The 18,694-nt window shown below is 32.5% G+C and overlaps 2 protein-coding genes across 2 annotated transcripts in view; one reads left to right on the top strand and one right to left on the bottom strand.

Moving 5' to 3' along the window:
* Positions 1-18,694, top strand: part of LOC107440357 (protein tyrosine phosphatase non-receptor pez) — a 190,635-nt gene that overhangs the window by 19,376 nt on the left and 152,565 nt on the right. The window lies entirely within an intron of this gene.
* The window catches only part of LOC107441370 (nephrin), a 101,423-nt gene that overhangs the window by 38,568 nt on the left and 44,161 nt on the right, over positions 1-18,694 (bottom strand). The window contains exons 2-3 of the mRNA XM_043050478.2: positions 10,028-10,339; positions 763-873 (exon numbers count right to left, since the gene is read on the bottom strand). Of these exons, the coding sequence (XP_042906412.2) occupies positions 763-873; positions 10,028-10,339 (423 nt within the window). The remainder of the gene's footprint in view (positions 1-762; positions 874-10,027; positions 10,340-18,694) is intronic.

Raw genomic sequence — 18,694 nt, 5'->3', positions numbered from 1 at the left:
AATCACTACTCAATGAGATCAGGACTAAAAAGCATCTCTAAGCTAGATCAGGCAATCAAACTTGTTTTGATGTTTTTATTCTATTTTCATCGTTGAAAAATTTCGAAGATATTTTTCTTTTTTTTCTCTCCTTTTACGAATGCTCATCCGCTTGATACTCGTCATTAATTTATCAGCAGGGCAGATGTGTTGGGCACCCTTTCAAAGGCGCCCTATTAGGTGGGCCAACTTTACTCTTACAGTAAAGACAGAAAGTACAAAGAATGGAAAAACATCCATGCCTTGTCTGGGATTCGAACCCAGCTCCTTTCTGATGTGAGGTCAGCTCCCTAACCACTACTCAGTCCAGTCGGCATCACTTGAATATTGATTTGTGAAGTTTGGACGAAATGAGAGTGGGGAATTGATGCGCCTATTCTATGTACAAAGAATAAAGATAGTTTATTTATCTTGGGTCTGTAGGGAGAGTCATTTCGAACATGTCAACTTTCATCTATGAAAAAGTACCCCATCATAGAATAGAGTTAGCATGTCCTATATACTAGTGAATTGGAATTGTATTTTTGTACACTACAGTACTCTCTCTCCAGAATTTTATCTGTTATAGAATTCGATGAGCGGGATACCACTAGTTGATTCATTGCTGTTTTGTGAGAAGCCGGAAGAGCTGCGTTAAGATCACCGTACTTTTGAGTGGTGAGGTAGTTACACTACAGGTTTGATAAATCATTCTACAGGGTCAATCGCTTTCTAAATGCTCACCTCCATCCACTTCACAGACGAGAGTGACCCACGCTCCTTCGTCGTAAGGACCCACAATTCCGTACAGTCTCTGTCCGTACTCATCCATCAGCATGGGTTCTCCAGGGGGAACTGCAAAAGATATTTAAAGAACTTTACACGACATTCATACTACTGGATTAATGCGTGCATTTAAGGTTGTCATATGCTATAGTTTGTCTAAAGTAAGAACTCCACTAGCCATTCGTCTGGACCAGTGGCGGTGACTATGGTAACGAGGCATAACTATTTCGAATAGGGGTGTGGGGTTATTGTTTAGGACATGTTTTGGCTTGGGTCGTAGAGAGAAAGGGCATCTTTTTCGTTGGTCCTTTGTGTTAGCCATAGAGTGATACAAAGCTACCCTCCCTGAAATGTGCTATTCTTGTTTCCATAGCAGCAGACGGCCTCAGACTTTGTGGCGGGGGAGTTCTTACCGTAGACAAACTTTATTTTTAAAATTTATGCGAGTTTACAACGGTTACATATGACTTTTCTTTTAAACCGGAATAGCCTGGTTGGTAGGGCACTGACCCCATGTTCAAGATTTCGTGGGTTCGATCCTTGTCGGCCGATGACTTCCCGTGCAGTAATTGGTGACTGATGCACGTTAAATCAGTCGAGTCGCAAAGTCCTCCATTTTCACATAACAAATCGTACTTCTGGGGGTACTGATTCAGAAGTTTCCTTCTCTTCTGGATTGGTTCAAAATGACAAGGCTACTGAGTTGAACATTAATAGTCATAGACCAAAAGCTGGGTCGGCGGTTCAACGACGGATATAATATATGTATAATATAATACAATACCTTTATCCCTCCATGCAAACTTTGAACTGTCTGTCTGTCTGTAAAATTGTGCACAACGTCAATATTACATTCATTTTCACTGAAATGAAAGCATTTGTGATAGATTCTTTTAAACTGTGGCATATTTATTTTCCTCGGAGAAAGACATTTTAAAAACACAAAAGTCATTGCAGGTCCCACAGTGGACTGATCGTCAAGACACGGCTCCCAGCAGATCAAAGAAGTCAAGCATCACTGGCTACGGTCAGTGTGCGGGTGGGTGACCACTTGAATCAGTCTGTGTAGGGACCGAGGGTGTGCGGTATGGGTCCTCGTTAAACTGTGCTACCGTAAAGTTCTCGATTTCGCTCGCAGGTCGTCGGGGTACCAAAGCAGGGGAGCCATCCCCTCAGTAGAGGATCAAAATTGTGATGGCATGTCTTCGGGTCATCCTCCGGGATGTTTCCCAGACCGTCTCCAATAGCCCATTGTGCAGCTCTAGTGCGACGTAAAGTAACAACAACAAAAAGTCATTGCAGTGTTTTCGGTGGCCCATAAACAGAGTGAATTTTCTCTTAATCATGTAATCAACGCACAAAGAACTAACACGAAGTTGTGTGGATTGAGTCAGGATACAGATCAGGTCACACATCGAACAAACTAAAAACATACTTACAGGAAAGCGACTCAAGATTCATTTTCATTAAATTCTTATCATTGAGATGCGTCGTCGCGATATTAACGTCATCGATAAGTATCGTTATCGTTTATGATTGCGTCCTGGTAAACGCGGCTTCATGCAGATGCTACCATGAATGACCGAAATCAAGAGAATGTCGACTTTCACCGGTGAATGTCAACAATCACATAGTCGCTTTGTGGTGAATGTCTGAAATATTTCTTTATTCGTTGATATTATTATATTTATTCGATATTCGAATCTCTGCTGAACACAGACTAGGAAAAACATCAGTGTTCGGAGTACAGGTTAAATGCCGTGGCAATTATTTATAATTTTATAACCATCGTTGAACAGCAGACGCAATTGCTCCGTATCCTTGTCATTTTGATCCCAATCCAGATGCTCCTGTATCGGTACCCCCAGAAGTATTGATCTGTTATGGAAACATGGAAGACTTTGTGACTCGACAGATTTAACGTGCATCAATCACCGATTACTACACGGAAAGTCATCGGCCGGCGGGAACCGAACCCCCGATTTCTTTGACACGGACCCAGTGCCCTACCAACCAGGCTATCCCGGCCCCGGGGCAGTGGCACTTGACCTTAAAAAACATTGATGTAAGGCATACCGGGCAGTGGCACTTAACTAGACCTAGTATATAATTCGGACATTTACCAAAGCGACTATGTGATTGTCAACATTCTCCGGTGGAAGTCAACAACCACCTATTTCCGTCATTCACAGTAAAAGATTTAGTACGAATAAGATCTTTTGTAACCGTTTTTGTCTTGCAAGTAAAGAACACATCTTAGTAAGAAGCTATTTTTTTTCAATACGAGAGATGACTTATTTGTTATATCTAACTGAAAGCATTTCTTTTCTTTCATAGAAACGTGTTCTCGATAGTTGATGAGTAATGATTTGATTGTTGACGGAGAAATTTCTTTTTCATTATTAGTTACTTCATTGTTTTTCTGTTTTTCTTTCGTTCCCTTTTACTATTTCACCCAATTTCGAAAAGTCTCATCTTTGGAGACTTTTCGAGTATATAAAAAAAGTCTTCCATGTTTTGAAGTAGGTAATTTGAACCACTCTCTGACGTGTTGTAAAAGTAACATTGGTTTTTTAATCTACTTTCAAGAATAATAGTGCTATATAGAATTGAAATGTTATTTTATTATATCAATTCAACAAATACTTTTCATATATATAAGATATTTGGTTTTAAATTTCACTAGAACTATTCCCGATAAAAGTCTTTTTTTTTAAAGAAAACCTGTACACAAGGCAGCGCCCAATTTTAAATCGCTTATAGATTTTATTAATTTACAAAGTTCATTTCATTGATTTATAACCCTTTGCTAGGCTTGCTACTGATTCCATTCTCACTAAAAAATATTTTTCTTGCGCGGATGAAGATAGACATAATATAAATGAAATAAACGTTTTAAATAATCCAAACGAAAAAAAAGAACGCTCCAAACAATACCTTTCTAAAGCAGTAAAAACAAAAAAACAAAAAGATTGCTGGCGTCCAGTAATATCAATCAGGAATGCATAGTAAAGTAGTAATCGTAGTTAAAAAAAATTAGCAAGAGCCACTGCCCATCCGATGTTCAGTTTAACGTTACATTTTGTTTTGCTGCCTTAAAAACATCTTAGAAACTTGAATTTAGGAAGATGTGTAAAATCTGATTATTACGCAATTTTCTTAAACTAAGTCACATTTCAAAATGACCCCATTATCTTAGTTTTGGTCTAAAATTTCCTTAAAAAAATATTCTAATTATTCCTTATCAAGACTTTTTCTACAAAATATTTTTATGAAAAACTATGAGACGACGCCAACGTTGGTTCGATTTCGATTGGAACGTACCAAACGTAGATACCCTTTTTATGTGCTTTCTAATTCATTATGCAGTCTATCTAACTATATTGATTTTTTTAAAGGAGATCAAATAAACTGAATTATGGTTTTCAAAAAAGTAACTTGTTAAAAACGTTCATAATAGTTAATAGTTCGAGAATAAAGAATTGTGTTAGAAACGCTACTTCTTATTCTTGATCTTGGCTATTTTATTTTACATTGAAAAATTTTGATTAGAAATACGTATGGACATTTTTATGAATAAATATCTTCTTCATAATTAATTCAACATATTATCATTGAAGAAAAAAAAATAGTTTTGTTTAATTTGATTACTGTTTTCATTGCCATAGCATAAAACATTTCGTATAAACATAAAATATTATATAACTTATGAATTATTGATTGGATCGAAATATTCCTGGTTTAAATTAAAATAAAATAACTTTCGGAACTTATGTGATCTTTCCACGAAAGAAAACAGCACTTGTAACCTGAAACCCTCCGTTAGTTTCTTTTTTCATTAAAAAAAGCACCGAAACGGTGATTTAGTTATGGTTTATTTTTTTTACCACTTTCACACTTTGGCCTCGAGAAGATTTGCCGATTTTGGTTGATATATCTACTTCGTCAGAATTAATCACGTTCGTAAAAAAAAACACAAAAAAAAACAATTTAATCCCTCCAGCCATATAGAATTTATTTTATAACTTTTTAAAATAATTAATATTCAGCTTTTTGCACTTTTTTTCCCTTTTGAAATCAGAAACACTTCACATTTTTTAAATGAATCGTTTATTAATAAATAAGAAAATAAGAAAGTTTCATAAATTATTTCCTTATTTTGAAAAAAAAAAGAAATCCAAATTAATGTGTAACTTGAAAAAAAAATAATAAAATAAGATAAACCTTATCAACGCGTTTAAGAAAAAGAATAAATTATCTTTAAACTTCTTTCCAAGAAAATAAAATTAATAATAAAAAATAAAAAAGTTCGAATGACTTTTTAGTGAAAATAAAGGACAAGGATGAGAGAGAAAATGACTAATCGGGAAGTTTAATGTTCTCGACAGGTCTTAACGTTAATTGATAAAATGTAAAAAAAAAGAACATTGTTTGAAGTCATTTATTTCTATTTATTTCGATGGAGGGAAAAAAAATTCTTAAAATATGACGTTTGGCGAATAAAACGACAGCCGAAATATATAGATTATTGAAGCTTAAAAACCTTTTAAGCTCACAAATTGAAAAGAGAAAAAAAAAAGGAAGACGAAGAAAATGGCGACAGTGATAGCGTAAGGCTTAAAGACGTAGTTTAATGTGCGTAAGTAAAATTATGTTTTATGGTGAAAGGGAATTAAGTGAAACAGAAGAAATCTTGAGTTACGGAAGGTATCTTCATAATTATTATTTTTTTTTCGTTTGTCGTTAAAATCTTTTCGAATCTTTTTTCTTTTTAAAGATAGAGAATATTTTTCTTTTCCTTGTTTCGTTTGCATTTTTGGAATTTAGAGAAAGTCGATTTGATTTAGAGTAGGTCGTACTTGTTTTAAAATCAAATCATGTAAAAAAGTCTATGGAATGTCTATATGATTTCGAGGTAAATAATCAAACTTATTTTAAAACCCTTTTTTTATTAAACTCAGTAAAAAAAATTTAATAATGTATAATATTTGCTGTACATGAAAAGCGTCATCTATTGGTCAAAATATTAACTTTATTGCGAATTTCCTTCGTTTTTTTTCCAAGGTCCATAACGCATATACCAATATTTTTTTGTTTATGGCGCAGAATGATTTTATAGCAATAGTGATAGGGTTTTAAAATAGCTTTAAACTTTGTTTTTAACCTTTCCCTTACATTAAACCCAACATCACATATGAATCGAGAGGCGTGATGGCTCAGGGGATAGAGCATTCGCCTTGCAATGAGGTGACCCTCTGTTCGAATCCCAGTTATTACTGGTTGATACAAATTCCGCATCCGGCTTGCACCGACCACAGTTCTGACGTAAAATATTTCCAGTGGTAGATGGATCGTAGATTCCCCTTGCCGTCAGGCTAATCGTGGGAGATTTTCGTGGTTTTTCTCTCCATGTAACTCTCGCACGGGTTAGTTCCATCAAAAAGTCTTTCACGAAGGCAAATTTCTCCCAATTCAAGAGTTCCCACGTCTTCTGGAATTGGGTTACAACAACAAGGCTACTGCTTTGAACATTAGTAGTCATAAAATTGGGTCGGCTGTTCAACTACAGTTAGGAAAACAATAAAAAATACGAATTGAAGTATAAACGTTATTATAAATTTCTTTTCCTCGTAATCTATACCTCATATATACCATATTTTATAGACACTCATTTATCAAAACGGATACTATGTAGGTCTAAATAGTTTAACTATAATTAGAATCATCCGTTGAGATAGCGAAGTTGTGTATGGTTACTTAAATGGTGTTACTTTCTTGCGTATGGTTACTTTATTAATGGTGTTACGTTTCCCTATTAAGTTTCACAATGCAAGCTCAAATCACAAGGAGTATTGAGGTTAACATAAGACCCTCGTGGCAGATTTTTTTCAAGCTTTCTGCAACAAACCTCTCCAGCTTTAATATATATTTCTCTTTAAGATACTTTTAATTCCAACAATTACTAATTTAAAGCAACAGAAACGTTGTGTTTACAGAAGAAAGTATAGAATAAATTTCAATAGTGAATTTTTTATTTTTTTAAGTCTAATATTATAGATGCTTTCTAGCATTTTGTTGGCCTTAAAATACACTAATTATTTTCTTTTTTAAATTTCGTAAATTATTACAAAAATTTAAATTCGTAAATAATATAAACGATGATAAATTATAATATTTATACGTAAATTAAAAATCGTAAAATCAGTGCAGTAACTCTAAAATAAAGATCGACAACAAAATCAGACGAATAGGACTCTTTAAAAAAGATATTAAATAATTGTGTCTAAAACATGGTGTTCTTTAAAGAAGAAAAAATGAAAGAACATCATTTCTAGAGCAAACTATTTTTTAACTTTCGTTATTTCTGAATTTTTTAATTTATATTATTAATTTGAAATTCTAGATGAAACCAGTCATTACGTACTTTTTTTTAAAAAAAAATTATTTCATTTTTCAGAAAATTATGCAGAAAGGAAAACTAACTTTTTTTTCTTTCCCCTGAAAAAACTCTTATAATTCTGCAACAATTTCGCCGGGTCGCCGCAATTCTGGCGTAAGACAAATGACGTGCAGAATCTCTCTATTCGTCACAGCTGTGTGTAACGAAAAGTTAAACGTTATCTACTATCTTAACAGGTTCATAAATTTATAAACAAGTGCCTCTAAACTTTTAAAACAAAATATCAAAAATATTTCAACAAATTATCCTTAAATCTTGTTCGTTTAGCGAACGCAATGTATCAAGCATTGTACCACTCTTGCTTTGAAATGTGATTCTAATAAGAATATATAATTACTCGAAATTTTCTATTTACAACTATTAACTTCTCAATTTATTAAACTCGTTAAATGGCTCGTTGATCAAGAATTGAAAAGAGAAAGAAAAAAAAAGTATTCATTCTATCTTCGCAATTTATTCAAAAGCAGAATAATTAACTTTCTCAAAAATAATGTTCATTAAAAAGAACTCATAAATTTCTGGCACCTTTTTTAAAGAAGATAGCTTCAAATTTCATCTTTTTAACGTTATTGCGGCACTATTAAATTGCTTTTATGAAAAATAATTTCTTTAATTAATGGCTCAAAATCACTTCCAATACATTCTTTTTTTTCCTTCGCAAAATGAAACGAGATGTTGATTAACTGCATGGGAAAACTCATAAAAATAAAAGCAGTAATGAAATCAGAAGTGGTGTATGCGTTACTAAGTAAGTTAAGACATAAAAGCGTGTTTTCCCTAATTTGATTTAAAATCAAAGGAGTTTGTTAGAGAAGTTGAATTTTAATTTAATTTTGTTTTAAGAGATTGTTTCCAAGTTAAAAAAAGAACCATTTATTGCTGAAAATTAGAGCCGAAGGAGTTTTGATTATGAATTTATTTTTTTATTGAAGAAAAAACTATTGTTTGCATTATTTTATAGATGTTTCAATCGATGAACTCAAATAGTTACTCGCTACGTTAGACAGACAAAACTTAAGCCAAAAAAAATGGTTTTACTAATTAAAAAAAAAATTGCGATTTTAAAAGGGAGTTTAAAAAAATGAATAATTAAATAAAAAAAATGAAAATATGCGTCTTTCAAAGAAGATAAAAAAAATAATTAGTTTTGGCCAGACTTAAATCTCAAAAAATAGAGCGCTTCATCTTCGAAAGACGTGGGGTGGGATTTTCGATGGACGGGAAAAAACCATTCAGAAGATATACCCTGAAAGAAAAAAACGCAAACGAAGAAACAGCACCGTGTTAATAATTGTATGAATTTAACAATTTATGAGGTTGAACTAGAATTTAATGTAATAAAATATTTATTCGAATGGAATAATATATTTTTAAAAAAAAGAATAATTAAAGAATTAATTTGAAATTTACAGAAAGGAACTTACCCCTCTTGATACTAATTAAACAAAATTATTAGAACTCATTGGCGATTCTAAAATTGTGATAAATTTCAATAAATGCACTTATTGTATTGTGATATTATAATAATATACAAATAATACTTTTTAAATTAGTAATTTTTTTAAAAACTTTATTAAATCGAAATATATTCGTCTTTTTTTTCATATATTATATTAATTATTTTTACTTACATTTACTTATCAAAAAATATACCCTGAAAAAATAAATTTCGTTATTGATTTAAAATTAAAAAAAAAACATTCAATGTTCTTTTCTGTCAACTTCAAATTAAACTTTACACACTAATTATTTTTTTAAAAAATATTAAATTACTTTCGAAATAATTAATAATATAATTAAATTAAATTCGGGTTCAAAAGCCGGAAAGAAATCAGACATTAAATTTGTGCGATAAGTTAATAAGGTGCTTTTTTTAGTGCTTTTTATCAAGCTTTTTTTTGTCCAAACCTTTTTTCGCGATTCGAATTTCGGTGGTGAGTGAAGTTCGAGAAAATCGTTTGAAGATCACTCGAACCGTGATATTTTTTCAGTGATTCTCGTGATTCGAGAGAATTAATTATTAAAATAGAAATAAACCCAACTGAGTCCGTACTTTATTGTTTTACCTCAAGTTGGCACTAAAGGGAAAGGTAGGAAATGTAATACTACGCTTTTGAAAAGTAGTTCCTCGCTATTTCGGTATTAATTACAGTTTAAATGTGCTCAGAAATACAAATAAATGTCCGATAATAAGGAAAGTTTATCTTGAAACATGTACTAGAAGTTTTATCATGTTTAAATCTATTTAACTTATTAATACTTTCTCAGTAAAGCGAGTGTACAAAGAAGGAGGTATTTTAGTTTGACAATGAATTAGTTTCCGAGGACGAGGAGTTGGCCATGTTTTTGCACTGGTCAGCCAGCTCACATTGATTAATTGTTTTTGGTTTTTTTTTCGTTTAAAATTAGTTAAGAATATGTTTTTTAAAAATCATAAGAAAAATCTGTTTTTTAAAAATTATACGAAATCAGCTTACAATTAGTAAAATCAATTATTATTAGAAATGCTCTGAAAAAACCTTGTTCTTTTCTGTATTTTGTTCAAAATTTTAGTAAGATTCTTGGTAAAAAAAATCGTCACTTGGCTTTCTTTAACGCCAATATTAGCCACTTTCTAACCTTTTTTGCTACCTTATGCCCCTAACTAACTTTAAGAGCCACCCTGTTTCCATGGCAACGGCTGCAATCCGGTCTACCTGCCTTTCTGTCCAGTGCCAACTTGAGGTGAAACGCAGTATAAATAGTTGTCAAAACATACCATACCTATGATTTTCAACCTGCTGTGTAGTATAAGAGTTCTTGACTTTTTCAAGTCCACCCTGCACTTGTAATACCCCTCGTCTTCTGGGTTCACGGACTGGATGACCAGTACTGGTGGGTGGGTGTCGATATTGAAGGATGTTCTGTTGGACGCAGGGAAATGCACAGCCGGTTTGTTTCGTACGTCCAAGGTGTAGATTGGATTGGGTTCACCCTGGCGGTACCACAGTATGAGAGACGCTTCACCCGCAGATAGTGGAGTTGGAATGTTGCAGGGAACCTTCACAGAATGTCCGATTACTGCTTCCACATTCGCTGAAAATAGTGGAGTTATCGTTAGTTCATTAATATGACTAGATTAACTAGAATGACACCAAATGACCTAAGATAGTGGATTTATCATTAGTTCGCTAATATGACTGGATTAACTAGAATGAAACCAAATGACCTAAAATAGTGGAGTTATCATTAGTTCATTAATATGTCTAGATTAACTAGAATAATACCAAATGACCTAAAATAGTGGAGTTATCATTAGTCCGCTAATATGACTAGATTAACTAGAATGATACCAAATGACCTAAGATAGTGGATTTATCATTAGTCCTCTAATATGTCTAGATTAACTAGAATGATACCAAATGACCTAGATCATCTTCTTGCATTCATTTACATTTAATTACATAGATTACGACAATTTAAAATTAAAATAGTCAATCTACGTACTGCCCTCTATTGAGCATTGCATGAATTAGAACGGTGTTGCAGTTCTAGCGGGCTTTCATAGCTTGAAAATAATATTGTTTTGAGCACTTTTCAGTTTGCTTATGTCCAACAATAGGTCCCGCAGTGGACTGATCGTTAAGACACGGTTCCCAGCAGATCACCGAAGTCAAGCATCACTGGCTGCGGTCAGTGTGCGGGTGGGTGACCACTTGGATCAGTCTGCGTAGGGACCCAGGGTGTGCGGTATTGGTCCTCGTTAAACTGTTCTACCCTAAAGTGCTCGACTTCCCGTGCAGGTCGTCGGGCTACCGAAGCGGGGGTGCCATCCCCTCTGCAGAGGATCAAAATTGTGATGGCATGTCTTCGGATCATCCTCAGGGATGTTTCCCAGACCGTCGCCAATAGCCCGTTGTGCAGCTCTAGTGCGACGTAAATGAACAACAACAACAACATGTCCAACAATGGATATTCTGATTTGTTCCTATATTTGGTGATGAGTCACCTCTTCTTGAAATACATCAGCCTTCATCAGACACCTGGACGTCTGAGAGACAGACAATACCTGATTTTTCCCTACTCAGAATTCCCTGAATTTGCGGAGTTATTAATTTGTAGTTTATCTGTGCATGCTTCTATCAGTCTCGTTTCCTATTGCTCGTTTCGTCTGGTATTGACTGTTATGAAAATCTAGTTATTCATATATTTTACTTATACGCGATGATTGTGGTTTTAGTAAGTATGCGTTTTTTTAAAGATCTATATATATATTTCTCTTACACGGCGACAAAAAAAAGCCTCATTACAACTCCCCAAATGGCAACGCTAGAAAATCGACCAATGATTGGTGCTAAATATGTCACATGCCAAATCTAGTTGAGGTGGCTCAACATATAGTGCTTTTAAAAACGGAAACTGAAATAACCTTAAGCTAGGCAGAAGTGATTAGTCTTTGTCGATAGATCTCTCTTTCAGTATTTTGTCGAGAGCGCTTTTTTTCACGAATTTATATATTGCGAATTTATTTGACGATTTTTGATTTATATCACGAANATGTCTTTTTATTGTAAAAAAACATTTTGCTAAATTGTAATAAATTTAATTAGGATAGCTAATGGATTAGAAAACAAAATGCATAAGTTTGATATTCTTTTCTAAGAATATTTTTTGAATTATATTTAAATATCTCAAAATTGACCCACTGTACCCCCTTCTCCCCTACCTGATTTTTCCCTAAAAGTCGCTCTGCTCAGAATTATTAATTTGTAGTTTATCTGTGCATGCTTCTATCAGTCTCGTTTCCTATTGCTCGTTTCGTCTGGTATTGACTATTATGAAAATCCAGTTATTCATATATTTTACTTATACGCGATGATTGTGGTTTTAGTAAGTACGCGTTTTTTTAAAGATACTGTTTAATATTCGTTTTTTTTCTGCTTTATGTCAAATTGCAAAAAAAAAGAAAATTAAATAATGAAAAACCGATTATTTAATGTAGAGAAGGAGTTAGATTATTTATTCACTTTTGTGAAAGTTAAAATGGTGTGTTTATTCTCCAATACTGTTTTGACAACTTTGAAAAAAGCAAGCTCAAATAAACACTGATCGCCTCATAAAGAACATAAATATTTTAACTTAGATGATTTTTATCTCTATAAGAAGGATTTCTTGAAAAATACTTCCATTTTATTATTTTTATTTGAAAAAGTATTTAAATATATAATAGTAACATGCAAGTTATTATAGTGACATATGTGAATGTAGAACTATGTTATATTGTAAAGTAAATAGGGCAAACAATACGTATTCATTTAAGTGGTCTTTGTTGCAACGTTTCTGAAATTTTCGCAATGTTATTTGTTTATTTTCTGAAAAATGAAACAAACAGCATTAGTCGATAGAATCAATCACTTTAAAAAAAAACTAAAATACAAGGAATCTAAATGTTTAATATGGTTTAACAATTTTAAAAAAAATTATAATACTAATAATGTTTTTTCGATATCTAAAGAATCAAATCAATGAAATCAAACTCAACATACTTATTGATAGATTGAGAGAAATAATATTTTGAAATTTAACGATAAGTATGCCATTTATCTGTATATCACCTAGATTAACTTCGAAAAACAATTGATTCTACACTTTAACGCAAATCAATTAATCTGCAGGTAATGTGCACATTAATGACTTTCTAGCTTTAGTGGTAACAGCTACATTCTTTGTAAATAGAATAGAAGCCAAGATTGCACGATTTCCCCACTCTCCACATTTTTCCAATTTCTGTTACCATGGTTTCATCAAATCTTGCGTTTTTTTTCACCACGACTGTATGTTTCAGTTATAAACTTGAATTTATTATTTTATAACCGTCGTTGAACAGCAGACCCAATTTTGAGTTGACAACTACCAATGTTTAACTCAGTTCCATTTTTGTTTTAAACCCGAACCAGAAAACAAAGGATGATATTATATCAAGTATCGAGAGAAATTTTCTTTCGTGGGAAACTTTTTTTTGAGGAAACTGACCCGCAATTGCGTTACATGGGATGAAAAACCATGAAATCCTCCCCCGAATAGCCTAACGGTAAGAGATATTAACCCATGATCCGTCTACTACTGAGGAAAAGTTGAAAATGTGAGTTATTGTTTGAAAACTTGTGTTTCAAAAGAGAGTTTTTTACTGTTTTGGTACACTTATTATCAGCATAAAAAAGTGTATTTTTTATTAATTTGAAGAAAAAAAATTCAAGCATTTTTTGAACTACTTAAAACGCATGTTTCTAGAAAATGTTTATTTTTCCAGAGAACAGATGCGTTTTTGTAAAGCAGAAAAAAAACATGTTAGAACAACGCCTTTTCCCGTAAGAAGAGCATAAAAATATAATGAAGAAGCAAATGGTTGTGGTAATTTCAATAAATAATAAATTAAATTCGACAACTTTGAAAAATTACGGGGTCTATAAGTATGATGATAACATGCATGACCGAAAAAAATAAAGAGTAATTCATGTTATAAACCTATTCTTGAAACAATCATTTTCTCTATTACGCAAATCATAGAATCTTCTAACTCAAAAAATCAATCGTAAAATCTATAGCTAAGCAATGAAAAATCTTCAAAAAGCTTCAATTACTTTAATCAATCCAATTTTGCCTGCTCTATTAGAGCACGCGTAAAAACGAGGCAGAAAAGTAAATCTCGGCTCACTTCAATTTATTTTAATTTGCGACTATTTTTTGCAGTTTGCCCTTCAATTCGATAAAATTTGAAATATTATAGGAAGAAGAGGATAAATAATATTTCCCCCATTTCCTTTTTTTTCCATCACGTGACCTCGACATTTTTTTTTATTATCTATTATAACTCACTGTCCATAAATCAAAAAAAAAATATGGAAAAAAATCGGATTTTTTTTATTTAAATTTAATTTAATTTTATTTAAATAGATTTTTTTTAATATAAATGTTTTTTAATTTTTTACAAGTACCAATCAAAGCTCTGATGAAATATATTAGCAATGCTTGATATTATTTACAAACAATATTATAACGAATGTATCTAACATTTATAATTAATAGTCACAATTAATATTATAACGAATGTATTTAACATTTATAATCAGTAGTCACATTTAATATTATAACGAATGTATTTAACATTTGTAATTAGTAGTCACAATTAATATTATAACGAATGTATTTAACATTTATAATCAGTAGTCACATTTAATATTATAACGAATGTATTTAACATTTATAATTAATTGTCACATTTAATATTATAACGAATGTGTTTAACATTTATAATTAGTAGTCACAATTAATATTATAACGAATGTATTTAACATTTATAATTAGTAGTACATTTAATATTATAACGAATGTATTTAACATTAGCAGAAACCCAAAAAATTAGATCAGCTGTTAAACGACGGTTATAAAAAATTTTTAAAAAAATCATACGGTATCTCGGAGACAACAAAAACAGTGACAACAAAATCAGTGACAACAATCGTATGTTAAACAAAAACAGTGACTTGGAGGTCAAAATTATGAGCAAACGAATGTCTCAGTATTTTTCCTTCCACAATTATATCTTTTGAGAACGGATAGAGTTCGTTTAAAATATATATTTATTTTGGCTTGTCTTAAAGAATACCCTAGTCGAAATTTTTGATGGTTTTCCAGCGTGATCTTGATGGTAACCGTCACTAACTCCATCATGAACCATTACATTTTTGATGGTAGCCGAACTAAATAACCATCACCCCAGTGTAGGAATTCGGGCTGAATTACGATGGTCCAGCATAAGAATAGCAACTTGTTTTTAAGGTTTGTTCGTATTAAACCATCAGAAATTTCCATCATAGTTTCTAAGAAATCAAATATTGGAATGCTCATGAACAATCTTTGTTCTTTGATTCTGAGGTCTGATTGGTTTTTCTTTTCCATGTGCTATGTTTACTGACAAGAGATAGTACAGTCTTTTTTTCTTTTCTTTTTAATTTAACTAACGGCCAAGTGGCTGAGCGGTTAGCGTGCCTGACTGCGAAGCCAGTGGCTGCGGGTTCGAATCCCGCTCTGGGCATGGATATTTCGCAGTATGTTTTGTCCTCTGTGATGTGTGAATGTGGCCCACCCTATGAACGGGTATCTGTGGCAGTGTGGCGTGGATAATGTTGCTCGCCTCCGTGACCTAGGTTCACAGGTGCCCACTGGGTAACGTTAAATGAGCAACACTTTCGGCATCATCCGAGGTGTGTGGAAATACTTGTTGAACCACCGATAGATGGCAGCGTTTATTGTCAATTAAATTGTAACCGCAACTGCAAAAAGATATTGTTAAAAAGAGATATCTACGCTTTCTGAATGTAGTAGTAGTAGTAGCTGTAGTAGCCTTTTGTCCTGTATATCTCATGTTATAATATATATTTTTTTGTTACTTACCCCTTTGTAATTATTGAGTAGTTTTCCTGTTTCTCACGAAAACGAGAAAAATGATAAATTCCAGATAAATCTTCAGTGTATTTCATAACTCATTAGAATTAATTAAACTCGAAAAGAGAAAAGGTGAAGTTCAGTACCTGACGTTAGAAAAATAGGTTTTTAAAAGTAACGATATTGTTTTAAGATAATTTAAATTTTTAAAAATTGCAGATTTTCCGTTTATTGAAAGTCTGAATGGTTATATCTAGTAACAGCATCAATATTCCAGGAAAGTGATTTGTTGCAGAAATTGTTGTCCGAAGAGTAAACTTTGATATTCAATAATGAAATTATTAGAGTAGGGGAGAGTGGGGTCAATTGTAACATTTTTTACTTAACTATTTTTAACTAACAAAAATTCCTATATATTATTAGTATTAATTGACAGANTCACGAAAACGAGAAAAATGATAAATTGCAGATAAATCTTCGGTGTATTTCATAACTCATTAGAATTAATTAAACTCGAAAAGAGAAAAGGTGAAGTTCAGTACCTGACGTTAGAAAAATAGGTTTTTTATAGTAACGATATTGTTTTAAGATCATTTAAGTTTTTAAAAATTGCAGATTTTCCATTTATTGAAAGTTTGAATGGTTATATCTAGTAAAAGCATCAATATTCCAGGAAAGTGCTTTGTCGCAGAAATTGTTGTCCTAAGAGTAAGCTTTGATATTCAATAATGAAATTATTAGCTTACTGTTGTTTAACCAAAATATCCGAGGCAAAAAAAAAAAACGTCAAGAACTGAATTTGACGCTCTCTTTGACGGAGCGCAACTCTGAAATACAACAACGATCCGTGGAAACGAGTGCATGTCTATAACTACACCGGTGTAAGAAATTAAGAGAATTTGCAGACTTTCTCGATTATCTCTTGAACTACTCGACCGATTTTAAACGAAATTTGATTTGTACACATACATTGATACAATACAAAACAAATAACCATTCAACAATTACAATACACACGCATGATCGTGCATAACACTCGTTGGAGTCGGAAGGTATGAAACAGCAGTTTCAGAGTAAACAAAAAAAAATGGGTTGATAGGGGGTATGTTCCCCTCTTACAGATATTCCGGCCTTACAGCGTGATTTCATACTTGAAATAAGGCAGTTTACCATTTCCTGTGGCAATTGGTTGAATCGCCCAGCGGTAATTTCATACCTTCCGACTCCAACGAATGTTATGCACGACCATGCGTGCGTATTGCAATTGTCGAATGGTTATTTGTTTTGAATTGTATCAATGTATGTGTACAAATCAAATTTCATTAAAATCTGTTTAGTAGTTCAAGAGATAATCGAACAAGTTTGCAAATTCTCTTAATTTCTTATACTAGTGTAGTATATTGTATAGTTCAGGGGCTTCCAACTTACAGCAGGCCGGGGGCCGCAGTTAAAAACACCAGTCAAATTGAGGGCCGCAACTTTATCAAATTTTATATAGGACTCCTTCATGCTTGAAGGAACATTAAATATTACTCTCAGATTTTTATCAAGTTGTGCAAAACAAAAGTATTGAATTACAAATTAAAATAAGAAGTGGATTCTTAAAAATATTTCATTGCATATTGAAAAATTCTGGCTGCAATAACTTTGATGTACACCTATGTGTTAAAGAATTAATGTGCAACAGATATCACATTGTTAAGATATAAAACTTAAAAGTATTTAAAACCCATATAGATTTTTTACGAAAATTGTCCGCAAAAAAAAATGACAACTAATATATTTTAGCTCGCGGCCCACAAAAAAAGGCTCCGCGGGCAGCCAGTTGGTAACCACTGTTGTAGCTACCAATATTACAACGAAAACTACGAAGAACAAACTATACTACTAATATTACAGCAAAACAAAACTTTGGGGGTGGTGTTGCTTTCTTTAGATAAACCCTTTAAAAGATTTATAATTCACTTTTAATGAAATGACCTAGAACTTCTAAATTTTCTATAGGGATGGAAAATATTTTTAGAAGCCCAAACTTGCACGATATTTATTTCTCATTACCTACTTCAATATAAAGAAACAAAGTCAAGCCAATCAAAAAATACAACTATCACTTCTGTCTCATTTTCAAAATTATAGCTTTTAAATATTTGCGGCAAATGTAGGATAAAACCTAAAGACTTGACAGCTATTATGTTTTTGGATTGTCACCGGGGATCATCCGTTGTTAATGTTTTCAATAAATCAAACACTACTTATTAAACTTGTCTCCAGCGTGTCATTCTGATTTACTCAAACAACACACTCTGGGAAATTGCATTAAATGGAAAATACTAAACAGTGTAAATGGCAAGTATCCAAATCAACAAATAGGCTTTCTGCAAATTGGCCTTTTAAATCAAAGTAAAATACATAAATGTCAAGAACGCCAAATAGTCAAAGACATCGGAATCGAATTATAGAATTCCTTTTTCGTTGCATTTTATATGTATATAAAAAAAATGACGTAACTTTAATGGGACAACTCTTCAGGCCTTTAATCGTTTTTATACATTTATGTAATGTATTATTTTTTTTTTTTTAAACATTATTCGAAAAGTGCCATTTTTTTTTTCATTTAAGAGTTCAATTTTGTGTTAAATATGTGAAGGGGAAAATTTACGCTGTATTCTGCCGAGAAATATTTTCTCTGAAAATGTTGCCCGACAAGTAAATACTTGACAGTGACAAGATTTCGCCGAAGGAAAGAAATAGGAGAGGTATAGTTTTTCTTTAACTCCTTTTTTCGTTGAAGTAAATAATAATTTTGAAAAATAGTATAATATAGGGGAGAGTGGGGTAAGACCGAGTGGTAGGGTGAGAGCGGGTACCTCGATTGTATCGAAATTGGGTGCTTGTTCTTCAAGAAGAAGATATCCCATACCCACACATGAGACCTCTGACATCAGCGACAGCTAATTTTTATCAGCAAGTGGCGTAACTACCACTACAAATATTAAATACCGAATA

The sequence above is a fragment of the Parasteatoda tepidariorum genome, chromosome 9, assembly GCF_043381705.1.
Source record: "Parasteatoda tepidariorum isolate YZ-2023 chromosome 9, CAS_Ptep_4.0, whole genome shotgun sequence".
Taxonomy (NCBI): Eukaryota; Metazoa; Arthropoda; class Arachnida; order Araneae; family Theridiidae; genus Parasteatoda; species Parasteatoda tepidariorum.
Note: the sequence above shows the minus strand (reverse complement) of the source record. Positions and strands in the feature narration are given on the sequence as shown.